The sequence below is a fragment of the Calidris pugnax genome, unplaced genomic scaffold (genome assembly GCF_001431845.1).
Source record: "Calidris pugnax isolate Ruff unplaced genomic scaffold, ASM143184v1 scaffold27, whole genome shotgun sequence".
NCBI classification, from domain to species: Eukaryota; Metazoa; Chordata; class Aves; order Charadriiformes; family Scolopacidae; genus Calidris; species Calidris pugnax.
Window position 1 is genome coordinate 7,044,691 of NW_015090893.1, and position 25,659 is coordinate 7,070,349.

At 53.4% G+C, this 25,659-nt stretch overlaps 1 protein-coding gene across 8 annotated transcripts; it reads left to right on the top strand.

The window, feature by feature from the left end:
- The first annotated feature begins 1,533 nt into the window (after positions 1 to 1,533).
- On the top strand, positions 1,534 to 22,312 carry SH3TC2 (SH3 domain and tetratricopeptide repeats 2). 8 transcript variants are annotated; one of them, XM_014947695.1, is made up of 19 exons: positions 1,534 to 1,670; positions 3,625 to 4,078; positions 7,548 to 7,667; positions 8,842 to 8,946; positions 9,214 to 9,341; positions 10,311 to 10,416; positions 10,784 to 10,927; positions 11,054 to 11,255; positions 11,876 to 11,949; positions 12,729 to 12,924; positions 13,031 to 13,167; positions 14,151 to 14,192; positions 14,296 to 15,999; positions 16,092 to 16,272; positions 17,757 to 17,907; positions 19,424 to 19,546; positions 20,295 to 20,445; positions 21,100 to 21,296; positions 21,662 to 22,312. In XM_014947695.1, exons 2-19 carry the CDS (start codon positions 4,045 to 4,047, stop codon positions 21,851 to 21,853), a joined length of 3,987 nt encoding a protein of 1,328 aa, XP_014803181.1. In that variant the 5' UTR covers positions 1,534 to 1,670; positions 3,625 to 4,044; the 3' UTR covers positions 21,854 to 22,312. The 8 variants fall into 8 exon arrangements, 6 of the variants coding, with proteins under 6 accessions (XP_014803181.1, XP_014803184.1, XP_014803183.1 ...); XM_014947698.1 differs by having other exon boundaries at positions 3,625 to 3,729; XM_014947697.1 differs by having other exon boundaries at positions 3,647 to 4,078.
- Positions 22,313 to 25,659: the final 3,347 nt, after the last annotated feature.

The window sequence follows — 25,659 nt, forward strand, 5'->3', positions numbered from 1 at the left end:
CAGCAGCTCCGGGAGGGAGGAAAGTAATGGAGGGTCTTGGAAACGGAAGAAAAATCGTGAGTGAGGGCCACCAGTGAAAAGAAATATCTTAAAGCCAGGCCTGTCTGGCTGCATTTCAGGGACCTGCCATGCCGGTTTTGCTGAAAAACATTGCATTTCCCCTGCATGAACCCCCTCCTTACCGAGCTCCCCTCAGCTGCTGGCACACCAGGAAAGATTCTGTCCCAGTGCCACCCCGTCCTGGGCACACAAAGGCATTCATGGAGGTATGTGGGGGCAGGTTCCTCTCCCCAAAATCTGTCATCCCCCCCCCACCAAGCAGGCAGATGCTGGCGTGCAGCCTGAAGGGCCTGGGACTGCGGGGGGGCACATGGCACAGGCAGGTGCTTGTCACTGCCCTGTGCCCATGTGCAGAGGGTGAAAGCAAAAGCAGGGAGTGCAAGAATGAGGAAATGTCCCCGCTGGCTGTGCTCACTCCTGCCAGCGTCCCCACGGCTCTCCCCGCCACGTCTGTGCTCGGGCTGGGTGGGTTTCCAGAGGAGGAGGGAAGGAAAGTGCTGCTCCACCTGACGCCAGAACGGGTCCCCCCCACCCATATCAGAGAATCAAAAGCATGAAACAGGAATTTGTTTGACCTCAAACAAAATGTTTCATATTATTTGTTTGCTTTTTCCCCCCCGACTGAAGCCAGGTTTAGGCTGACTTCCTTTTCTTTCAGGTCCATTTTTCAATAACAAACTAAAAAGCAACGAGGCTTCGTTTTGAACCTGCCAAGGAACAGTCAACTTCTCAGCGCTCCCAGAAGGAAACAAGGATATTAGAAAAGCTTGATATTAACTCTTTCATTGTTTTCAAAAGGAAAAAAAAAAAAACAAAACCAAACCCTGTGTTTTTCTCTGCTAGCCCTGTTTGCAGAGTTTAGCCGGGGTGCACAAATACTGCCGGGTCCACAGATCTCTTGTTCTGCCTGTCTGGATTTGTGTTTTGCCAGAGAAGAAGGGGGTTTCAGAGCTGTGGACCGTGGCGCAGGTAGAGCCTCCCCCGGGGGCTTTGCTGGAGCGGGGGCAGCCGGTGCACAGGGAGGACAGAAGGTCCAAGGACACCGCGGCGGGGCCGGGAGCAGGGGACAGGTGAGTCCAGGAGAAGTTCTCATGGAGAAGTTCTCTGGTTGGCAACGGGAGGGAGCCGCATGCTGGGGGCGAGCTGCTCCCTGACACCGTGCCCGTGGGCAACCTCGCTGGCCCTTGTTGATGGCAGAGCCGGGGCGAAGGTGGTGCCTGGGCGTTCGTGCTTCCCCTGGGGAGCCGGCGGGCTGCCGGCGTGCCGGGGCTGTTTATAGCATAACTCCGGGTAACTCATTGACCTCTGCGCCGGCGGCTCTGCTGGGAAGCGGAGGTTCCCAAGATGATAAGCCGCTCTTGGAAGAAATTCCTTTCCTCGCGCGAGGGAGTGGCGGCGCTGGGCACGCTCGCCCGCCTCGCAAACACGTACACAGCCCTGCGAGCACACACACACACACACACACGGGAACCCGCCGCCTCCCGGCGCCGCCAGCCTTCCCTCGGGGGACCCGGCTTGGAGAGGTCGGAGCTTCGTGGCCAAGAGATCTCCGGGAGGGAAGCGATGCTGGGGAGCAGAGCGAGGGTCCCCCACGTGCCGAGGAGGAGCAGGTCAGTAGAGCCGCTTGCCCCGCTCTACCCTCCCAGCGCTCCCACCGTGCCCGGTCTCTGGCTGGGTGCTGGTCTCATGCCTGCGCCCTTCGTCCCCAGCTGAGCAAACACCGCCGGGACGCGGCGGTTGCAGGCGGCCGAAGCCGTCCAGTGCAGGGACGTGGCTGCAGGAATCCAGGTTGGGGCAGAGAGTTCGCATTTTTGGTCCCAGCTGAAGCTGAGGCTCGGGTGCGGTGGTTATGGGCACCCGGGGGAAGGACGGGTTTGCTGGGTGTTGTTGTACCCAGGAACTGATGGGAGAAGGACAGGAGAGCTCCCAGCAGACGCTGTGGGTTTAGGAAGGTGGATTTGGTCCCAGGGAAGGATGCTGCTGTGTGACAGCCCTGGAGACCGGCAGCAGCTTCATCCCCTGGACAAGGGGTGCCAGACAGTCACCCTGCCTCCCGCTTTGTGCCCTGGGGAGGGAAGCATGACCGGCTGGCACTCTGCCTGCACAGCCTGCCTGGCTGGCATGGCTCCACCAGGTTTGCAAAGGGAGCAGAGACCCTGGAGAGCTGGCACAGGCAGGGACCCCCAGCCAGCGCAAGCTGGGACACCCAGGAAATTGCTCCTGTGCTTATCAGGACTGGGGCTTTCCCAGGGAGGCCGGGCTGGGGGCTTCAGCAGCAGCAATGGAGGCTCTCCAGGGCAGATCCAGGGGTGGTAAGCAGCAGGGTAGGAAGCTGGGATGCTGACCAAAAGGAAAATTCCATTTCAGGTCAAACAGGAGGTTGATACCTTTGCTTGTGAAAAGGGTGGGTTTGGTCACTAAGTTATCTAGGTAAACTTAAAAGCAAAAAGGAATTTCAAAACCACAAAGGAAGACATTTTTGTTTATAAAATGAAACACAACATTCTGTTTATTTTAAAAAATATATTATTTTCCCCTGGGTAGAAGAATTTCATGCTCATTGGTGAGCAGGTATTGCTAAAACCAACAGCATTCTGAGTGAAGCAAAACGCTTTGTCTGAAAACACCTGCCCTATTTGAGCACTGACCACTTGGGCCCAAAAAAAGGTCTTTCAGGTAAAGACGTGACTGACTCCATCACAGAAACTTGGGCTGTGTGCTCTGAGCAGCAGGAGGCCGAAACCTGGATCTGAATTCCCCCTCCAGTTCCTGTACCTTAAGAACATCCCTAGGTCGACTGGAGGAGTTTTCTAAATGCGGAGCTTTCCAGGCCCATTGTGCAACAGGAACAGACAGCGTCCTTGCCACAGGGAGAGCAGGGGTGGCCTGTCCCAGCAGCTCACCTTCGTGCAGGTCCCCGCAGCCATGCAGCTTTGCATGTGAAACATCAACTAGAGTTTAGCACTCCAGGAGAGAGCTGCAGTGCTTTGCACCCTGATGTCAGGGGCTCAGGAGGACAGGTGAGCTGCAGCGAGCAGGATGGTCTCTTCTCCAGGCAACCCCAACATTTCAGCATCTGGTCTAGCCTGATGAGGACTAGAAATCCCCGCTCTTTCAGCCTTCTCCTTGGCAGGCATGGTGGTACCTGGCCAGCAACCCTCCCTGAAAAGCCTTTTGGTTTGACTCCACTTCTGTTACAAGTTTCCCAGTCAGCTCCATGAACATGGACTCTGTCCTGCCACGGTCAGCTGCTCCTCATGCTTTGCTTTAGGGGTGCTGTAGTGGTGCCAGGCAGCCCCTGTCATGGCACGGGAATCTGTCTGGTGAGAAATTGCTCTCTGAAGTAATGACTCACTGCTCTGGAGAAGCTCAAGGCCTTGCCATGCGTTGGGATGCAGCCTGGGTGTCTGGGAGAGCCAGCCACGCTCCTGGAGCACACCACAGCAAACAGGTCACTGCTGTGGTGGCATTGGCATTGGCTAGTTGCTGAAGTAAAGGTCCATCCCGAAAAGACCTCCCTACCTGTGACTTCTCTCCCTAAACCTCTTGGTTTTTGTTTTGCAGGAGCTGTGTTCCTCTTCCCCAGGGATGCTCTGCAGACATCTGGCACCCATAGCGCAGTGAGACCACACAACCGTTTCTGAGTCCTGGTCCTGGAGGCTGAGGAAGGTCAGAGCATGTGAAAGAAGAGGGAATGAGACTCCATCCTGGGCAGCCCAAGGGATCCCACACGGCAGCTTGAATCAATCCCTCCTGGTGTTTGTATTTGGGGTTCAGACAGTTCTCATCTGATGAGATGAGCCCTGATAGCCCCGCAGGAGCCAGCAGTGTCTGTGCTGGCAGAGAACTCATCTGTGGCTTTCCTGGACGTGGCTCTGCTCTGTGGAGGTTGGCGTGGAGCAGGCGGTGCTGCCAGCTGCCCTCGCTGTGAAACGGGAAGGAAGGTGGTCCAGGAACGGCTGCACAGCCAGCCCCAGATGGAGGATGCTGGACAATCCCCAGCTGGGCATCCCTGCAGGTGAGGCAGGTGCTTCCAGTGGTGTCAGGAACTGGGTTGCCTTTGGAGGTGGGGGGAGATGAGTGTTGAAGCTCTCTGGAGGGGCCAGCTGGAGGCTCAGGCGGTCTCAGCAGACCAGAGGGCTCCCCATGCCGCGCGGCAGGAGGAATGAGAGGAATGTGCCACGTGGGCTGGGCGACACGCTCCCAAAGGCAAGGGTGAGAGCGGAACCCGGGGCAACGGTGGGGCCAGCCGGTGGGATGAGAGTCCCTCAGAGTGCTGCATCCAGCTCCATGGTCCCCAGCACGAGACAGACGTGGACCTGTTAGATAGGATCCAGAGGAGTGCCATGAAAATGATTGGAGGGCTGGAACCTCTCTCCTAGGAAGAAAGACTGAGAAGAGAAAGATCCAGGGAGGTCTTATTGCAGCCTTTCAATACCTAAAGGGGGTTTATAAGAAGGATGGAGAGAGGTTTTTACTAAGGCGTGTAGTGACAGGACGAGGAGCAATGGTTTTAAACTGAAAATGTGTAGATTAGATTAGACATTTGGAAGAAATTCTTTCCTGTGAGGGTGGTGAGGCACTGGATCAGGTTGCCCAGAGAAACTGTGGATGCCCCATCCCTGGAGGTGTTCAAGACCAGGCTGGATAGGGCTTTGAGCAACCTGGTCTAGGGGGAGGTGTCCCTGTTCATGGCAGGGGTGTCAGAGCAAGGCCTTTAAAGGTCCCTTGGGAGACTTCAACTTAGCAGATGTCTGCTGGACAGAGAGGAAACAGTCTAGGACGTTCCTGCAGTGTGTGGAAGATACATTTTGGACACAGGTGGTGAGTGAGCCAGCCAGGGAAGGCGCCCCACTAGACCTATTGCTTGTGAACAGAGAAAGACTGGTGGCTGATATGATGGTTGGAGGCTGTCTTGGGCATAGCAATCATGAAATGAGAGAGTTTTCCATTCTCAAAGAAATAAGGAGGGAGGTCAGCAGAACATGTGACTTTGGACAGTACTGCAGGGCAGATGTTGGCCTGTTGAGGGGCCTGGTTGAGAGTCCCTTGGGAGGCAGTCCTGAAGGGCCAAGGAGTCCTGGACATTCTTCAAGAAGGAAATCTTCAAGTTGCAGGAGCAGGCTGTCCCTACATGCAGAAAGACAAGCCGGCGGGGAAGACTGGCCTGACTCAACAGAGAGCTTTGACTGGAACTCGGGAAAAAAACAAGGTTTATGACCTTTACAGGAAGGGGCAGGCAACTCAGGAGGATTACAAAGAGATCACGTGATTATGCAGGGAGAAAATTAGAAGGGCCAAAGCCCAACTAGAACTTAATCTGGCTACTGCCATAAAAGAATAAAAATGTTTCTATAAATACATTATCAACAAAAGGAAGGCAAAGGAGAATCTCCATCCTTTATTGGATGCGGGAAGAAATGTAGTGACAAAGGATGAGGAAAAGGCTGAGGTCCTTAACCTTTGCCTCAGCCTTTAACAGTAAGACCAGTTGTTTTCTGGGTACACAGCCCTTGAGCTGGAAGACAGGGACGAGGAGCAGAATGAAGCCCCCATAACCCAAGGGGAAATAGTTAGCAACAACCCCATGCGGCACTACAGGCCTGGGGAAGAGTGGCTGGAGAGCTGCCCAGCAGAAAGGGAGGGGGGTGTGTTGGTCGACAGTCAGATGAGTATAAGCCAGCAGTGTGCCCAGGTGGCCAAGAAGGCCAATAGCATCCTGGCTTGTATCAGAAAAAACGTGGTGAGAAGTACTAGGAAAGTGATTGTCCCCCTGTTCTCAGCACTGGTGAGGCCGCACCTCGAAAAATGTGTCCAGTTTTGGGTCTCTCACTACAAGAAAGACATGGAGGTGCTAGAGCAGGTCCAGAGAAGGGCAATGAAGCTGGTGAAGGATCTGGAGAACAAGTCTTTTGAGAAGCGGCTGGGGTTGTTTATCCTGGAGAAAAAGAGGCTGAGGGGAGACCTTATCACTCTCTACAGCTACCTGAAAGGAGGTTGTAGTTAGGTGGGGGCTGGTCTCTTTTACCAAGTAATAAGCAATAGAATGAGAGGAAATGGCTTCAAGTTGCACCAAGGGAGGTTTGGATTGGATATTAGGAGAAATTTGTTCACCAAAAGGGTTGTCAAGCACTGGAACAGGCTGGCCAGGGAAGTGGTTGAGCCACTATCCCTGGAGGTGTTTAAAAGACGCGTAGATGCCACTTAGGGACATGGTTTAGTGGTGAACTTGGCAGTATTAGGTTCATGGTTGGACTTGTTGATTTTCAAGGTATTTTCCAACCTAAACGATGCTGTAATTCTATGACTCTGACCCAAACCATTCTCTGACTCTGTGCCCATCGCCCCCGCCTCGCCGGCAGACGGTGCCCGGTCAAAAGGCGCATTGTGCATTGTGGCCGGGGCCGAGCCGCGGTGCCGGCCGGGCAGCGAGCTCACCCCTGCCAGCGCAGCCGCAGCCCGCCGGCTCGGGGCTGCCCGTGTCGCTGGACACATGGGCTGCTGCTTGGGGACCCCCTGGCACCAGGACCTGACCCTGGGGTGCACAGGTAAGCTGTCGGCGGGGTTGCCACCACCCTGCTCTGTCTGAGCGGGGCTGCAGAGCTCACCCCCGTGACGGGGGCCGGGGAGACTCTGGTGCTGAGCACTGCTCCCTTTGGCTGCTTTCCTGCCTTCCCCGAGATGGCCACTGGTGTCCCCTCCTCTGGCTGGGCACTACTTGCTATGGCACTAGATTTGGGTGCGTGGGGAACGAGGCAGGGCGTTTTGGCTGGGGAGGGGAGAGGATGACTCAGGGGGCTGGTTATTGCCATGCCGGTGGCTTTTGCCACCCGTGTCCTGCTGTCACTGCTGCCCAGGGGCACCTTGGGCATCACAACGCTTGCGGAGCCCATGGGGTGCTGCCAGCCCCCGAGGTGTGATTCCCATACCAAGATGCCCAAATGAGCTCATGGGGCTGTGCTAATGGGCGGTAGGAGGGGGGTGGCTGGGGGCCAGCGGCTGTGGCCACGTGTCCCCCAGGAGAGCTGGTGCCAGAGGGTGCCACCAGCCCCGGCTGCCAGGAGCACAGCCCCGAGCACCGGGACCTGTGCTCGGCTCCGGGCTGGGGCTGTTTCCTGCCCGCTGTTATAAAATACTTCAGCACCGGGGAGGTAAATGAGTCACTGGCACCAACGGGAACGACTCCCCACCAGCGGTTTCAATTGGTCTCTTGAAAAAGCTCCCAGTTCCCTTTCTGAGCCTGGCCCAAACAAAAATAAACACTGAATCGGCGAGTGCCGTGGGGAGCAAACCCGTTTCTCCTCTCTCCCGAGTGAGCCCTGGCCCCTGCCTGGCTCTGTGGAGACCCACCACCATGCTTTGCCATGCCACTGGCACGAGCGGTGTCCGACCTGCCACCTCCTTGGGAACATCACGTGGAGACCCCTCGGGCAGGAAGCATTCTGCCAGGGGTCCAAACGCCTCACCCCACCACCCGTCTTCCCCAGGCGAAGAGTGTGACTCCTGCTGCCACCGCTCACCCGTGCTCCTGCCCCGCTGGGACCTCCTGCAGCGCACCGCAGCCGAGCCCCGGGGAAAATGGTGGTGGGAGAAGACCATGGCATCAGGTACCAGTCCCTGGGGAAGGGAGACCCAGCCCCAGCCCGCTTGCCCTGCCGAACCCAGCGGAGCCCACCAGGGTCTGCAGGGAGGAGAGGAAGGGAGGGAGGAGTGAAGCATCATTCAGGCAAGCCCAGCCCAGGCAGGAGCCAGCTCGGGTTTAGCTCTGCCTCTGGCTCGTTTCACTTCCCCGTCTCTGTTTCCCCAAGCGAGGAAGGGGACGGAGTTGCTGGATGAAGTCCTTTGTTAAGTGTGTTCAAATCAGCTGTTGAGAAATGTAGAGCCTTTCCTTTCAAAGAAAAGCTCATTCATTGCATGTCCAGCCTTGAGCCATTCTTTTCCACCGCTAACTATAAATAAGGATTATAATTCTGTGTGCAAATAGCAGTTTATTTGACCGACTAGCAAAGCTGGCTCAATGAAAAGAACTGTAGAGTATAGTTATGGTCACCAAAGTGACTTACAAAAGCTGCTGCACGTTCCAGCTCTAGATCTCCGGGTACATGTTTGTCTTACAAGTCCAATCTGATTACTGACAAAAATTGGTTTTTAATCTTGTTATCCCTCCACAGCCAATACAGCTGTGGAAGAGCAAGCTGAATTTTTATGCGCCTCAGCCTTCATTAACATAATTACCAGTGAAATTTCAGTTCCTGAATCCTTTATGGCAATAGTTGACGATGTGTGAAGCAGTGAGAATGCAGCTTGGATCTCAGATACCGACCAGAGCAGGCAGGAGAGAAAATCTCATTTTGACTGTCAAATTGATGAGCAAAGACTTTTGCAAGCCCTTGGCTCTCCCACGCTAGGGAAGTGCTCTCACTCTGAGGTCTGCTCCAAAAAAATCTCTGTGTATGTCACAGGATGATCCTTCTACTGGATCTGCTCAGTGAGGGTCTGTCCCAAGAGCAAGGAGGGAAAGTCCCCTCACTTCAAAGGCACTGCAGCACCAGAAAGAAACCAGTCATCAAGGGTATCATGTAGTTAGGACACACCAATCCCGTGGATCTTGCCTCCCCTCATGAGCATGATGGTAGGGTGATACCAGATTCACACAACCCCCAGCCAGACCTGCACTGCAACCCACAGGCTTTGCTTTCAGGTGACATGGTTAGGCAGAATGTCACAAATCTCGGCCAGAAAACTTGACAGCAGCTCTTTTGTGTCCCCTCTCCTTGCTAGGTAAGGCTGTGGTATCAGAGCCAAGCCCCCCTGCTACCGAGGCAGCAGAAGGCTCACCGGACACCTCCTCGGCGCTGCTGGCTGTCGGGGAGGGCTTTCCACCAGGTAAGATGCTGCCTTTGGCATCACCCAGACTTCCAGTAGTGAATGTAGCAAGGCCTGGCACCACAGCTAATCGACCCCCTGTCATCCCTGGAGTGTCTCATCTTTGTTGCTGGTGGGGTACGAGGGGTATGTTTGTGGTGTTTGGGCATTGCAGCCAGGTGAGGGCTGGGGACACTGGTGGGGCTGGCTGCAAAGAGGCAGTGGGGGCAGCCTTGTGTGGCGTGGAGCTCCTTCTCCCCCTTAACCCTGCACCTTTCCTTTTTCAAGAGATTTCGCTCTTCTTCTCCATTGAGAGCCGCTCCTCACAGTGCCTCAATCCCCAGCTCCAGGAAGCAGCCAGAAAGAAGCTGTGGGCCCTGGAGAGTAATGACAGAGACGTTTGTGCCCTGTTCAAGGTAGGACCCTCAGCCTGGCTGGGCAGACCATGTACTGGGAGGCTCCTGGGGTGATGGGGTGTGTGACGGGACATCAAACCCAGCTGAGAAAGAGAAGCTTTTCCAAAGCTGCTGTAGGGTGTGTTCCTGCACACGGGGACTCTTTAGGGGACTAGAATAATGGGGGAAATGAACTGGTAATGGGTGAGAGGCAGATGCAAGGCTGAGCCTCATGTCAGGAGCCTCATATTGGAGTCCCTGAGGGATCATGCAGATAGCCCTGGGGTGAGTCTAAATAGCCAGCATTTCACAGGGTTGGAATCACCAAAGATGTGTGCTTTGGACTCAGGTCTCTAGTGGAGGTGGCATCTTTGGACATGCCCAGGGGTTCTCAGAGTATTGGGCTTCATATAGAAAAATCACCACAGGTATAGAGATGTTTCTGGGACTGAACTCTCCTTCCCTGCTGGTTTTTAAGGCCCTGGACACTCAGAGCTCCCTGCAGAGCTTCCCAAAAGACCTGGAACAGTGCAGAAATACTAGTGCTGGCAATAGTGCAAGGAGAACTTCAGGCACAGTTACTGCTTTCAACCTCCAAGCTGCAGTTTGGAAGCTGTGCCTGCCCTGACTGAACATTTTAACCCACCCGTGGTATGGGTCAGGTGTCTGGGTTTCAAAAGCACAGTGGTTCTGGTGTGCACCACAGGGGGAAAGATTTGGAGGAGAAGATGGAGTTTCTTTACTCTCCCACTGTTGTACCATGGGAAGCTGTCACTGTGGGTACTCCATCCCTCCTGGCTGAAGGAGCTGGCTGGAGCACCCTCCTCTTAACCCCAGGCAACCAACTCACACAGCTTCAGTCTCAACTACGCTAATAAATGAGTGCCTACTCTCATTCCAGGGTCTAATATTACTCCTACACTGATAGAGGAGACCCCTTGTCAGAGTCCCAGGACCATTCCTTAATCTTGCTTTGTCTTCCGTGTGTAGGAGCTGTCAGCCAGGCTGGTCTGTATGCAAGCACAGGAGGACAGGTTCCTCCTCACCTTCAAAACCCTGGAAGAAGTCTGGAAGTTTTCTACCTATCTGACTTTAGGTAATGTTTTCAAGGTGTGAGAGATCTAAACAGACAGTGTGAGAAGAATTTTTAGAGAAGGTGTTCTTTGACACCAAAAAACCAGTAATGTAACAGGGTGGAGAGATGAAGAATATGAGTTAGAAGACTGTGGTATCCATGTACAGATTTATGAAAACACTGTGTGGATCAGTGAAAGAGACCCAGGAGGGTGCCTTTTGGATAATGCCTCTATTGCATTTTGGGGGTGGAGACCAAATTAAAGGCTGTTGCCTCACAGCATGCAGGTGGCACATCTGCAGATGGCAGACTGGGAGACATCCAAAGAGCACTTCATCCTGCCCAGTGAAGGAGGGTGCTAACACTGCTTTCCCTCATGGTTCCTTAGGGTACGTGGGCAGCTGCCTGGAACAGCTTCTCTTTGACCAGGAATACTGGCTAAACTGTGCTCTGATGGAAGACACAGAGGTCAGAGTTACTGTGGATGAAGATCGCTTGGCCACCATATATATGGGTCTGCTGCTCCAAGAAGGTGAGAAGGGACTGTGTATGTCAGGAGTTCCTCAAAAACATCTCAGCAGGGCTGTGCTGTAGCCCTGTGCTGGGCCATGTCTTGCACTGATTACATTGACCTGGCCATGACTCTTTCTATCTGCAGGTAGCTTTTTTTCCAGAGCAGTGCCCGGTGTCTGGCAGCCAGAGCAGGAGGGAGAGGAAGGTCTGCAGCTCTGCAAGAACGAGCTGATCCATGTGAAGAGCGTTGGAGAGGAGTCCAAGTGGGAAGGGATGTCCTTACTGACAGGTCAACGAGGCCTTGTGCCTGTGACAGCTCTAGAGCCAATACCTCATCCATTTTACCAGTAAGTAGACTGGCCAATTAATAGGGCTCAAGCCAAGCTTCTTTCCTGATGCATGAGCTGGCACCAAGCCTGGGGTGAGAAACTGCTCTTTCCCCTGGCAATGGGCAAGAGCCATACAATTTTGTGAGGATATACATTATGCATAAAGACAACCGCTGGAACCAATTCAGGTCTTGTTAATGGGACAGAGCAAGGACATACTTCAGATATCATTCTTGTATGATATTGAATTAGGTCATATGGGAGATAATTTGTGATTTACAGTTGAGTAACTGGGAGGAAAAGCATAGCCCAAGACTCAGGTACTGCCAGTCAAAGTGGGGCCTCACTTTGGACACCTGGCTGAGCCTCAAAGACACTTGCAGCTCCTCTTGTACTCTTCACAGCCTGGCAAATTTATCCTGCTCTTACCATGTGGTGTGAGGCTGCAGTCATGAGGTGCAAACTGCCCTCCATGCCCAGTAACACCATTACAAGGAATTACTGGCCATGCTCCAGTAGCAGCTCTGGCACTCCCAGGGGTCAGAACATCTGTCCTGCTTGTGTGACACCATCCCTGGTGCTGGTCTGGGGACAGGCCTGCTCAGAGAGGAGCAGTGTGGTTCCCCTTTGCCTTGCAGGTGGTTCCTGAAGAATTATGCTGTGAGTTTTGGCATCTCCCAAGAGATCAGTGGGACAACTTCTCAGCCAATTGGTGAGTGAACACTTGTAATGCAGCTGCCCTTGCTGGAGAAAGGGATGGCTCTTGCAGACCTGGGTTTGGCCACAAATGCAAAGGGCCCATCTCTTGTTCTGACAATGACACTCCATTGCAAGATGCTCTAAGGGAATACTTCATCTTTGGACTCTCTTGAATGGAAAACAGAACTTCCAAATGGCATGTACTTAGAAGGGCGATCTGAGGAACACAGAGTACACAGGGCTGCTGGTGGCATCCTTCTGCCACTGGGTTCTTCTATTCTACTGTAATTTTATCTCTCCTCTAATTCTTTCAGGACTGAAATTTTAAATAATTGAACATGAAACCTATGCCCACCACTCACCCATTAGCCCCAGACCATTCCTGCCTGGACACGGGCACTGTTCAGAGCATGCTAGTCATGGCAGGTCACTGCAGATGTGAATTTGGTGTGTAGCATGATGGACATTGGCACAGTTAAAATTTTCACTCCTGGCAGAGACCTGAGACAGTGCAGCTTCTGTGAAGATCCATATTTCTACCCACCTTCCATACTGGAGCTCTCAGAGGTTTCAGTCTTTGGCTGCATGGCGTACATCCATACCTCGCATAGATTTTATTAATAACCCTCTTCTCAAGAAGAAACTGCAGAGATCTGAGTCTGAGAGCACCATAAATCTTGGGGGACAGAAAGGCAGCCTTCTCAAGCTGAAGTCATGGTCTCTCCTTGCCCAAGTCTTTTCCGGTGAGGAAGGTTTAACACTGAAATGCCCTTGTTTGCCTTGGTTTCCCAGTCAAAGGCAGGTGCACAGCCACAGAGGACCACAGAGGAGCAGCACCGGATGAACTGAGTTTCTCCAAAGGAGACAGCATAGAAGTCATCGGCTTCCTCATTCCAGGACTCCCATGGTTTGTGGGCAAATCCGTCAGCAGTGGGAGCATTGGCTTTGTCCCAACCCGATACATAAATCCTGAGGCTTGTGAACCTCTGTAAGTTTACTGCTACCATCTAGATTAAATTAAACTCAGGAGAAAAGGAAGGGAATTGGGATGGGGGGGCACTGACTCCTTTCCCCTGGTGTCTGCCTCAACCTAGGGGAAAAGGCTTGGTGTTTCTGAGTGAAGAAGAAAAATCCCCGCTCCTGCGAGTCCCCTGTAATGGTGGGGAACAGCACTTCACCACCCTCCTCGGTGACCTGGCACACACCGACATCACCTCTGTGTACCGCCTGGGTGAGTTTCCCCTCTCCTTATGTGCCCAGGCCCATGGGTCCCCATGGAGAGCAATGCAGGGCAGTGTCTAGGGAGCTCCTTGCTCAAGGCTTTACAGAGGAGACAACTGCTGTGGTTGAGACAGCCTCCAAGCCTGGTCATGGAGGTTTTAGATACCTTCAAGACCTGGGCCCTGCCACACTGCAGTTTGTAGGGGTCTTCTCTGCTTCCAGGGCAGCTCCTCAGCTGCAGTTCACCCTGGCAGATGCTGCTCTCGACTGACCCTGGGTGTAGGTCCCTGCCTACACAGCAGGTCCCCTGCCGCTGTCTGACCTTTTGGGTGCATTTTGAGGGGGATGCACAGCTAAAGTGGCAGGCGACATCATTTCCATGCCTGTGGCAGGAACCAGGAGATCAGGGTTTCTGGGTGCTCTTCTCTATGCTCACTGTGTGGCTTTCGGACCACAGCTAATTTCTGTGTCTCTATTTCTTGCCTTCTCACTACCTAGAAGCACAGTGTGGCCATGCAGGGCTGAGTATGGGATCCCCTGGGGCTCAGGAGACCTCCCAGAACAGCTCAGGTGTAATGAGCCCGAGGTAGAACCTGTCAGAGATACACACATACCTGAAACCTCCAAATAGAAGCAACAGGGCTCTTAAGAGAGACAGAGCTGATAAAACCCTACCTGTGTAAAATAAGACCTGCTTATTATACAGGTCTGTAGTTATACAGGTAACTATAATGTTACTGGTGCTCACCTCACCACCAGCTAAAAGCTGTAAATCCTCCATGGTCTTACACGGAACCAAGCCCCAGCAGACAGGGGGGCTGAAACTGCAGCTGTGTGTGGTGTCTGTGGCCAGAAGTAAACCTGCTCTCCCACATATGGGTCTGGGGTTTAGCAGAGCTGCAGAAGGTCTCTATGAAGTTGGAGCACTGTGTCTGCACATTAACACTGACCGAGGCTTTTGGCTTTTTGTTTTCTGTTTGTCTCCTTGTGTAGATGGTTTTGAACCTAAAGCCATGTTCACAAAAGTGCCATCAGGTAGGTATGTGAAGGGGACAGAACGGGATGCTTTTGTGATGACTTCTGAGGGTGAATTTTGACACACAGAAACATCTCACTATGGTTTGCCTGTCTCTTTCAGAGGCTGTTCTCCATGGCTGTAAAGATATCCAGCTGCTCCAATCTTGGGAGGAAATAAATGGCTTGGCTACAACTAGCACCTCCGAGCTGTCTAGCCCAGGGAGTGAATCCTCCCCTGCTACATTGGAAGATGTTCTCCTGGAGAAGATGGATGATTTTGATGATCCTAAGTTCTTTATTGACCTGAACGCTGGACACATGGAAGATGCTGATGTCTTTGACCCCATATTGACCTTCCTTAACCAAGAGAGTTATATGCCCAGTTTCCAAAGCCTCTATGATCTCAGTTTTTCCTTTCTCAACTCCACTTTTTATGGTTTCTCTGATGAGGATGAACTGGTCTTGTACCTTGAGACATCCAGGAACTGGGCCAAGAGGACTCATTCCGTTTGGGCTCATGTCAGGCTCTGTTTCCTCTTGGGTAAGCTCTGCATCAAAAAGGTCAAGTTCTCCCAGGCTCGGGTCTACTTTGAGGAAGCCATGAGCATCCTGGATAGGGGTTTTGGGGATCTGCCCCTCTTGGCTGCATTGCATGTGAACCTTGCCTCAATCTACTTGAAACAAAATATGAAGCACAAGTTCTCCGCCTTGATGGGGAAAACGGTGGCCTTGCTTGTCTGCTTGCCTGGCCACTCTTTCAGCTCTGAGAATGAGCTGGAAGTCATGATGTATGTCCTGAAGGAAGCTATTGCTGTGGGTAATGCTCCCTTGGAGGCACGGGTCTGCTTCCTTATTGTCAAGCTCTTCCTACAACTGGGAAAAAACGATGAAGTGCTGCCCTTTACCGAGCATCTTCAATGCCTCACCAACACTTTACTCAGACCAGACACCAGTTCTGTGCCACTGGATGTAACCCCCATCTTGAGCTACCTGTACGACAAGAAGTACTTGCCAAATATCGCACTGGCATCTGCCAGGTTGTTTGTTCCCAGTGGCCTCAAGGGAGCACTGACACCCATTTGGAGAGCTGGCTTCATCCTCCAAAGTATTTCCAAACTCCTGGGAAGCCACCTGGAGAGGAGTAGCATCCCAGCGCTGGCTTGTTTCTACCTCAAGCAAGCCCTGCATTTCTCCTGCGAGACCAAAGCAGTGCCCACCCAGAGGACACTGTGTGCCATCTTGTCCAGGATGTACCTCCAGCACGGTGTCTTGGATGGGGCGGTTTGTTACGCAGCCACAGCTGTAACCCTCAGCAGACGGATGGGCGAGGAGGAGGCTTTCGAGTCTTCCCTCTCCTTGGGGTGGATGTATCTCCTGAACAACCGGCCGGGCCCAGCTGCAGACATCATGTGGCAGCTCTTGCGCTCTCTACACGAGACGGACAGCGTGACTCAGGGTGGAGCAGTGCACAATCTCCTGGCCATCGCCCTCAAAGGAGAAGGACAGGTGCAAAAGGCAGCAGAGAACTACCTTCGGGCCCTGCACAAAGCCCAGGAGACTGGGAACAAGAGGAACCAGGCTATTGCCCTGGCTAACCTGGGGCAGCTGAGCTCCTCGCGCGGGGCGAGCCAGCTGTCTGAGCTCTACCTGCTCCAGTCGGCTCAGCTCTACGCTGAGCTCCAGGGCAGCGAAGACCTGGAGATGGAGTTGGTGCGGGTGTTGCTGTGGCTGGCACAGGCCATGGTGAACAGGCTGAAGGTGGAAGATGGCAAACTCTGTTATGAACTGGCGTTGGTTTTTGCCCTGAAGTGGCATAACGTAAGGAGTGAGTACAGCTTTGCTGGTGGGAACCAGGGCAGCATTCACCTCTGTGCAGCACCCCCTGACCTGTCCTTTTCCCTTCCCTGTACCATGCAGGTCAGCTTCACGTCACTGAGTCTCTCTGCCATTTCTACAGCAAGGTGTCCCCCAATCTCCAGGCCTGCATTACCTACCATGAGCACTGGGTATCATTGGCACAACAGCTCCAGGACAGAGAGATGGAAGGCAATGCCCGGCAGACCCTCAGCCAGCTCTACCAGGCTTTGGGCACATCTGAGTAAGTCATATCTGTGGCTGTTAGATGCTGTTAGAGCATCTTTCTCACCCAAAGCAAGAGCAGTGGCTTCCCTGGGGTGTCCCATGAGAGAGGTGGGGAAGGTGTGTGTGTAGAAGTCAGGCTGCTGGTGAATGCGCTGCTGAGATTTGGGAGCTGTCGCTGAGCAGTGAAGGGGGAACAGTTCAATGTCAACCAGAGTGCCGTGACAGCTGGGCGAATGCCAGGCTGTTAGCTGGGACAGAACCAAGGTCTGGCCAAACACAGTTTTCCAGAAAGACTTCCAGTCTTGATCAGAGGGGACCTAATGACAGGGAATTCATCACTTCCTTTGGAGGCTTATTCCAGTGATTAATCACCATTCACCAGTAAAAATAGGTTCCTTATCTGTTATTTGAATAAGTCTGGCTTCAGCCTCCAGCCGCTGAGTCTGCTCTTCCTCTCTCTCCTGGAATATTTTCCACAGGGAGGTACTTTAGACCCATATCAGCCAGCCTTTCAATCTCCCGCTTGATCCTTGCAGGTGACTGATTAGATTAGGCAGGAGGGGAGAGAAAGACACCCCGACAGACCACAGGCTTTCTTCAGTCTTTCAAGGCAAACGTGTCAAATAGTGGAGAGCTAACGCCATTCCACCACGTCCCAGAAGGACAAATGGGCAGGGGCTGTCGTTAACTGGGATATTAACCTTCCCATGCTAGGTCACAGTGAGTTCAGAGGGAAGGAATTTAGGAAGCAGACGCCTGTCATGCGGACGGTGCTATTTAAGATCACAAAGCACCCATTCCCTGGGCCCAAAGGACAGCTGGAGCCCAGTTGCCAGCAGGCGAGACACCAAACAAACAAACATGCCCTGGGCACTGCCCGATGCTGCCTTGGCCACAGCTGCCTTTTGCAGGCAGTGTGTCCCACCCGCTGGCTCATCCTGCTGCTTGTCCCTTTACCTTCTGGTAACCAGGGGCTTAAAAAGAGGCTATAAGCCCTTGCACGTGCAGCCACAGATCTGCCTGTTTGGCTGCACCGAGGGACAATCAATAGGCAGAGATGTGGTTTTGGGTGGCAGCTGCTGTCTGGAAAATGAAGGTGCAAGCGCTGCCTGCCTGCGCTCCCATGTGTAGCTGGGAGTGACTTTGAGGCTTAGTGTAGGGGCCAAATAGGGTTTGGAGGTGACCTGGATAAAACCCTCTTTATCAGCTGGAACAAGCAGGCGTGGGGAGGTCCCACTTTGGGAGCCAGCTGCCTTGGGGCTCCCAGGCTGGTCTAAAATGCCAGATGATACACACACGTGCACTAAAGCATGGTGACCTCCACAATTTTACCAGGACACATTGCTCAGAGCTGTGGCTGTCCATTTGTCTCTAAACTTTGGCACCTGTAGGAGGAGAAGACAGGATTGGCAATGGGGAGGTGTTGTGGCAGCTTCGCAGCTGATTGCTGGGGGTTCCTGTGATTTCTCTGTAATGGCTTTTTGTCCGTTACCATCACAGGGCTTTGAGACAGTCCCTGGACTGCACCAAACAGAGTCTAAGGATCTTCATTGACCTTGAGGAGCCTGTGAAAGCAGCAGAGGCCTGGCTGCAGGCAGGAAGGCTCTACTATCTTATGCAGGAAGATGAGCTGGTGGAAATGTATTTTCAGGTATGGAGGAGGTGGCTGGAGTAGTCCCATTCTCACTCTGGCTAGCTGCATTCCCAACACATCTGCGTGGCTTGGGAGGAGCCTTTTGGGGCTGGAAGACATGGAAGGGAAAGTTCTTATGAGCAGCGTAAACCTGCTGCTGGAAGGAGGAGCTGTTGCCTTACACTTGTGCACTAACTGGCACTAAATTCCCTATCTTTCCTCTCCTTGGGTTTAGAGGATTCTTGGGTGAAAATAAGTGAATTTATGGAGTAAGAAAGTGATATAGGAGAGCCAAAGGAAGCTGGAGGTGCCAGGTGACCAGTTCCCATTGAAATACACATAGATAAGAGGTAAAGTGCTAGGGAAGTGCTTGGAGACTTCTTGGAGCAGAAGACTACTGGCTTCTTTCCATCTCTAGCATTATTTTATCAGCTGAGCTGCAAAGAGGAAGAGCAGCTGGTAAAATGTTAGGGTTCCCTCATTCAGGGAGCAGCTTCTATTAAAAGATGGGAAATTCTTTCACGTGCCCAGAGTAAGCAGAACAGAAGGCTGGTTGGGTCTGCTGGAGTTGAACTGAGCTGGGGTATCCAGCTCACCAGCCTGGACACGTGCAGAGGATGTTTTGGGTCCTCATTCTGTTACCCCAGAAGCACTTCTGAGCTGGTGGGGCTGGGTGAGCTGGGGCACACAGTGGTGAGAACAAGGAGAGAAACCTTTCCCATCAGCCACACCAGCCTGCACATAAATCAGGGTGGTAAAGGCAGGGAGGTGCTCGTACAGGGTGGCTGCTCAGTGACATAGGTGAAATGAATAGATGACTTTGGTGTCAGCCCATTTCCTGGTGGTCACAAGGGAGATCTGAGGCCCATAACAAAGAGCCATCATTGCCTCCCTGGGTCATGGTTTCAGCAGGGAGGCAGGGGCTAAAGGAGGGGTGACTTCCCATCAAGAAGGGACAGTCAATGCCAGATCTCAGCAGGGCATGTCCAGGTCCCTGAGGGGCCCCTTCCCAGGCGAGGTCACTGGCAATGATAAATTGTCATGGTGTAAGGAACAACATGTTCTGGCTGGAAGGTGGCACCAGGGCCAGTGCATAATTGGCACAAATAACTGTTCTTCCCAGAAGTTAGCATACCTGCCCTCCCTCCGGCTGGCTCTGCCCTTCCTCTGTACGAGCTGTCTGTTCCCTTCATCAGTCTTCACACTGGCTCCATCACACCAATGATGGACCTGGGCCAGGACAGCTGCTGGCTGCACTGTCCTGACTCTAAATCCTGATGCCGTTGGATATCCCAGCTGATCAGTTTGTCCTGATCCCCTGTGCAGGGATGGGTTATCTGGCTCCTGGCTCCATCCTTACACACATCACTTGCAAGTGCAGCACAACAGCCCCATACACCTGCTGGCCAACCTCTCTCCATGCTGTTTGGAGCACTGGAGCTCAGATTTACGATGACTTGTGTTTATTTAATCATGCCAATGTCTGTGACAATGTCTCTATTCCAAGTTTCACACCAGTTCCTTTTCCTTCTAGGCAGCCATTCAGACTGCTCTGAAATGGGAGAACTTCTCCTTGGCCATGGACCTTTATGAAAAAGCAGGTGATACCTTTTTTAATGGCAACCGAAACAGAGATCGAGCTGTGGAGTTTTATAGGGTACAGATCCCTCCGAGCATTTCTGTCCTTGTGTCCCCACAAAGGGGTGGCCATGGGGAGCTTTGCCCCAGGGCTGGCTGCAGCACTGCATGGCCAGGATGGAGGTGGAGAGGGACGGGGTGGTTCTGAGTGTGCCAGAGTGCAAATATTGCTGCAGGGGGAAACCTGGAGCATGGACACATTTTGCAAATGGCTGCATCTCACCCCAGAGACCATTCAGGAGGCGGGAATGGGGTCCTTAAATTACAAATCTTGGCAGTATTAGGTGTGAGCTGGCTGCTCCTGGGGATGGCTCACCTCCAGTGAGGTGGTTGAGGCACCATCCCTGGAGGTGTTCAAAAGACGGGTTGATGTAGTGCTGGGAGAGATGGTTTAGTGATGGTGTTGCTTTTTGTTTGTTGTGTGGGTTATTTTTGTCAAAATGAAGTTGACGGTTGGACAAGATGATCTTTAAGGTCCCTTCCAACCTAGAAGATTCTGTGATTCTGTGACATGCTTAGAGTCAGACTTTCAGGCAGCTGAGGAAAGGCAGAGATGTGAGACTCTGAATTTTGAGAACCACACTCTGGGATATGAAACTCATTTTCAAGGGAAAGAAGGGGTTAGAACCTGAACCTGCAGCACTCAACCACCCCACCCTCTGCCTGCCATGCCAAGTGCTTGGTCCATCTCCTGCTGCTCTGTCACCCCTCTGTGGGCAATGCTGTGCTTCCAGGAACAGCCCGGACTCACTGTTCTTTCTCCGCAGGGCGGTGCTGTGCCCTTGGCCAGGAAACTGAAGTCCAGTAGGACAGAGCTGCGGCTGTTCAATAAGCTGGCAGAGCTGCAGATCGGGCTGCAGGGCTACGAGAAGGCACTGGAGTTTGCCACACTGGCAGCCAGGCTAAGCATCAGGGTCGGTGAGTGATGCACACCCACAGGGTGCAAGGAGGTACTGGCTCCCCTGGACGGGGTTGCCTCTCTGGATGAGAGCAGTGTGCACGTGAAAGGGGGATGTCCTGCTTTTGTAAGGCTGCTGGACCTATTCTTATCCTAAGTGGTAACATCTTTTTAAGGCCACTTCCCTTTTTAAGCTGCACGACAGCCACATGGGAGAGCTCTGCCGTGGTGGTGGTGGTGGTGGGACCAGCTGAGCAGAGGGCTGTTGCTACACCAGTGCACGGGAAGCCTGATGAACACACAGAAATGAACAGTTCCTCTCTACTCCGGCTCTTCTGATAAACTTATTCCTTCCCATTACAGAAATAGTTTGAATGGGCAAAACGCCAGCATAAATGTCTGAGGTGGAACCCGTCTTGTAATAGCTCTTTCCAGTGCCCAAGAAATCCCCTGGGTGAATGATATACTCCCTAGGCAATCTGTCCAGCCTTGGTACCAGCACCCTGCCCACGGCTCTGTTTTCTCTGAACCATCTTCAAACCCAGTCTCTCCTTATGAAGATATCCGTGCCCCCTGGCTGTTGAGTAAATGCATCCCTGAGCAGCAGAGTGTGCCAGGCTGGGGACGTATTGCGAGCGCGCCGCAGGCTGACTGTACCACCAACTCTCTTCCAGGAGATCAATTGCAAGAGCTGGTTGCATTCCACCGCCTGGCGACAGTCTACTATTTTCTGCATATGTATGAGATGGCAGAAGACTGCTACCTGAAGACCCTTGCCTTGCGTCCCCCCTTGCTGCAGTGCTCTGGAGAGGCCCTGTACTACTGCAAGATGTATTGCCACCTTGGCAACCTGACCCTGCACAAACTGAAGGTAGGACACCTTTCCATCCTGCCGTTGTGTTGAGCACTCTCTGGTCTTGACGGAGAGCTGGAGGTGGGGTGTCACATCCGCTGGCAGAGCAGCCACACACGTAGATGGCTGCATCCTGTGACTGTCCATCCTCTCTGCAGCTTTAGAATAAGTGCACACAATGCTGGAACAACCAGATTTTGAAGGGGGTAAGGCAATTTGGAAAGAAGCGCTGGCACTTAGCTGCGACTATATAGAGCCCATTTCAATGAAGTCAGGTGTCACTGGGTTCTGCCTGGAACCACCGGGCTCTGCTCCAGCTCCCTCATACCCTCTGACCTTCAATTAAACCACTTCCTAATGCCTGCCCTCTCCCTTACGGTTAGGATGAACAGGATGCAGCAACCTACTTCCTCCTGGCCCTCGCCGCAGCAACCGAGCTGGGAGACCAGGAGCTGCAAGACTTCATTCACGCCAAGCTGGGTGACATCCCCGGTGCCCCGTGGGGGCCCGAGGGCACGCCGGGCTGTGCCACATACCGGCCCAGGTGGCTGAGTGAAGGTGGCCACGTTGTCTGACTGATCTTCCAGGCCGGGGACTCCAGTGTGAGCCATCAAGCAGCGTCGTGCCATGCTGTGCTGCTGGCACCAGTCCGTGTGCTCTCCAGAACAACTGGACCAGGAGAAGTTCTGCGCCGCATCCTAAGGAGCTGGCAGCGTTTGGTCTTCTAGTCCCCAACAGGGAGGGGACTGAGCACTGGGGACCCTGCCCTGAGTTTTTGGGAGCAGGGCTGTGCACCACAGCCCGGGCAGCACATCGAGACTGGGCATCCGGGCAGGACGAGGACCCAGCAGCAGTGCTGGAGCGTGCGGGGCAGTGGGGCTGAGGGACAGATGGCATTTCGGGAGTGTGGCTGCCCTGCACAGGGACAGGAGAGGGCTGCTATGTGCCTGCCTGTCCCCCCTCCAGCTGCCCCACACACCTGAGGTCCCATGGGGCAGTTCAGCCCGACCCAAATGTGTTTTAACTTGAATAGAAACTCCTTTATTTATTCCTATCTGTTTTCTGTCCTGTCTGCTCTGTGGAGGTCTGTGACCTGTTCCTCAGCACAGCCTGGGGTCTCTTTGGTACCAAGTACCACCAACACTTTTGGCAGTAAGAGACGGAAAAGAGAGAAATGGAGAAATAAAAAAAAAAAGGGGAAAGAGGAGAAATGAAAGGGGCTGGTGAAGCCCCCCCAGGGGACAAGCCCCGTGTACAGGTGGGTGGCTGCTCGGGGGGAGGCAGAACTCACCCTCACCCCAGCCTCAGCTCCAGCACTGGAGCAGCTGGGGTGGCCTCCCCTGCCCCACAGCCCACGTGGGTCCTGCATGGAAAAAGAACCTTCAGTCCCGACCCGACTCAGGCTGTGCAGCCCAGCACTCTCCCTGCCTCTTTCCTCCAGGCTGCAGTGGTGGGATGAGATGGAGGAGCACCAGGGAGCAGATGGTGAGGGAGCACTGGTCTGTGCTGTGGCACACATCCAGCCCCAGCCCAGGGGTGCTGACAGGGAACTTTTGATGGGTAGAGGTAGTGACACTGCCTTTGTGTGGGCCACTGGTAGCTCAAGGAGAAGCCAGCCACTCAGCAGTCTGTCTTCAAGCGCCCTGAGCTACGTGGCTGGATCAGGAGCAAAAACTCCTCAGCGGAGCGAGCAGGGGGAATGGGAGACACAGAGGAGGCTTCTCCCAGGAGCTGCTGCCCAGCACCAGCAGAGTACACAGCTCTCCTCTACAGCCTGTCTCACCACCAGAGAGCAATAAATGCCCACGTTTGTAGCCTCACACAGGCGAGTGCCGCTTCCCAGCTAATACCAACCTCTGTTTTCAGTCTGGACTGGTGCAGAGTGAGGAATGAGCAGTTTTTCCAGCTCATCTCTTTGCTCTGACAACCAGTGGCCAGACACTCAGCTGGGGCTTCACAGGGAGACTCTGTTTCAAGTCCTTTTACCTCCCTGACACTTGGAAATGCTCGATGCAGAACATTTATTTCCCCACTGCTCGTTGCGAACGCTGAGTTCATTTTCCCCTTCTAATCCCTGTGAGGTGTCCATCATCGGGGCAATGAACAGTTTACTGCTTGTTTACTGAGCATTCCTGCAATCCCATTAGAGGAGCCTCAGCCCCGAGCTCAGAGGAGATAACTCTTCCTCCCGTTTGACATACAGCAAGCTTGGTGGAGAACCGGTCCCCAAAACCTTCCTGCCTCACTCCATGGGGCTGCCTGTTCTCAGTTCAGGTTGGTGCTCACTGTGCTAGGGCAGGATCTTTTCAGCAGTTTTTCAGCTCGGTTCCCCTTTTTCTTCTCATACACGGGGAAAAACACAGTTTCACATTTGTGTACCAGAAGGCAGGTCAACGACTATTGGGGCTATCAGGGCTGGGGGAGAGGGGGAAGCTTTGATGGCTCTGGAAGACCTGAGGGCACCAAGACCCTTTGATGGCCCTGGAAGACCTGCCCTGGCACCAAGACCTCCACCCATCGCTCCTGCCACCCCCACCATCTCGCTGAGGGACACTGCCCAGCAGCACCCAGACTGTCTGGTCCTCAGCAGTGCCCTCTGAGGACCTGAGATGAGGCCCAAGGCCACCACGAGGTTGCTGCCCAGGTGTCCCAGCAGGGCTTTTGTTACCAGTGGTCATAGTGGCTGGTGCCACGCTGCTGGCCAGGCTCTGCACTGGGGGGCCACCATGTGGGTGGCTGTGCCTCTGTCTGTGGCAGAGCCCCCCAGCCCGGTGGCCAGTGGCTGTTGTGGTTCTTGTCAAAGTTAAGCCCAGTGGAGGATGAATCATGCAGAGAGCATCCCCGCTAAAATATCCCTTCCAGAGCCAAGCCCCGAGGCTGTTCTGCCTAGCACCAGTGAGAAAAAATGGGCTTTGTTTAAACACAGAGGGTCAGCGTCTCAGCTGGTCTAAATCATCTAAGCCCCATGAAGTCAAACAGAGATGTTCTGATTTGCAGGGACTGTAGAACTGGCCCGTGGTCCTTTTTAAATCACAGCAAACAAATTTGTGGTGCCTGGGGGAAAACAAAAGAGATTTGCTCCTTGGGAATGTCCTATAAAACATCATTTCCCCTCTCCCTCGTCTGCCCACCCACTCCCACACGCTGTGACAAAGCTGGGCTGTTTTCCTAATGGGATGAGAGGTCAGGGTGGCCAGGGCTAATTAAACTCCATAATAATACTTGGAAATAGAGTGAAACCTGGAGTGGTCAGTCATGCATACCAGCTCCTGGACCTGTGCCTGAGTGAGGGTGAAGATGCCATGTCCCTCCAGCCACCAGCACAGTTTCATGGGCTGAGAAACCTGCTTTGGGGTCTCTGTGCCAGAGGAGGTCACCAGGTGATGGCTCTGGTCCTGGCCTCAGCAAGGCTGGGGGTTATGGTCTTCTACCCCTTCCTGGGCAGGGAGGATGCTGTCCGTTATTCCCAGGTACAGTGACTGGGATACGTCTGTCTTCTATACACAGCTGGGAGCATGTAAGGGGTACACACCACAAGGTGCTGCCGGGTGCAGAGCCTGGCCAGAGCTGTGGTGCTGCTCCAAGAGAAGGCTGGAAGAGCAGGACTGTAGAAACACAGGACATATTTATCCCATGGTAGGCACTGGCCACCAGTATCCAGCCCTCCTTCACCAGCACTAATGTCAGCCCAAACAGATGGAGGAAGAAATAGGGGAAAGGGAAAGGATGGATTAAGTCTCCTCTTATGCCAGGTGTCATCATCTTGCTGTGGCTTGTGACTTATTTCTGAGCCGCATGTGACTCCCTGCTCCATGCCTGGACCCAGGAGTCTTCCTTCCTGCAGTCCTCAGCCAGCCAAGCTGGAAATAGCACCAATGGGGACCATGTGCAGCAGCACATGCCTTCACATGGCTGCTAAAAGCAGCACCTTCCCTTCCAGCCCTTCCCAAGGGTGAAGGGTGCTGCAGGAATCTCCTCGCTTTGGCTCTGGTGCTGCTGCGTGCCGATGTCTGGACCTGATGCCGACCCATCTCGCTCTGATCTTTCACCAGGGCAGCCCTCTGGGCACCAGTGCTACCAGTCCTGACGTAAACCCAGCTAAGAGCCAAGGCTGGCACCCTGACCCCATTTTTGTTTAATGCCTCAGGGGGCCATTTAAGGCCTGGAATAAAGAGGGACTGGATTTCTTTAACATATGCTCATTCTTGGAAATGCCATGACAGGAATAATTCTTGGATCGTCTTAGCTCCAGTGTGAGCCTCCCGAGGCATTAGGAGAAAAGAAGCGCTGATAACTGTAAATACAGATATGGACAGAAGTGCAGGGATGTCTAGATTTATTTGGGTTTACATGGAAACTACTCTTTCCTGCAGAAATACAA

What these genes read in the sequence shown, in the direction of transcription:
- SH3TC2 (XM_014947694.1), top strand. Translation starts at nt 6,554, where the DNA reads ATGGGCTGCTGCTTGGGGACCCCCTGGCACCAGGACCTGACCCTGGGG. An exon ending in CGGGGAGGGCTTTCCACCAG is followed by an intron (nt 8,947 to 9,213) that starts GTAAGATGCTGC and finishes TCCTTTTTCAAG; the next exon opens with AGATTTCGCTCTTCTTCTCC. An exon ending in CAGGCTAAGCATCAGGGTCG is followed by an intron (nt 20,446 to 21,099) that starts GTGAGTGATGCA and finishes ACTCTCTTCCAG; the next exon opens with GAGATCAATTGCAAGAGCTG.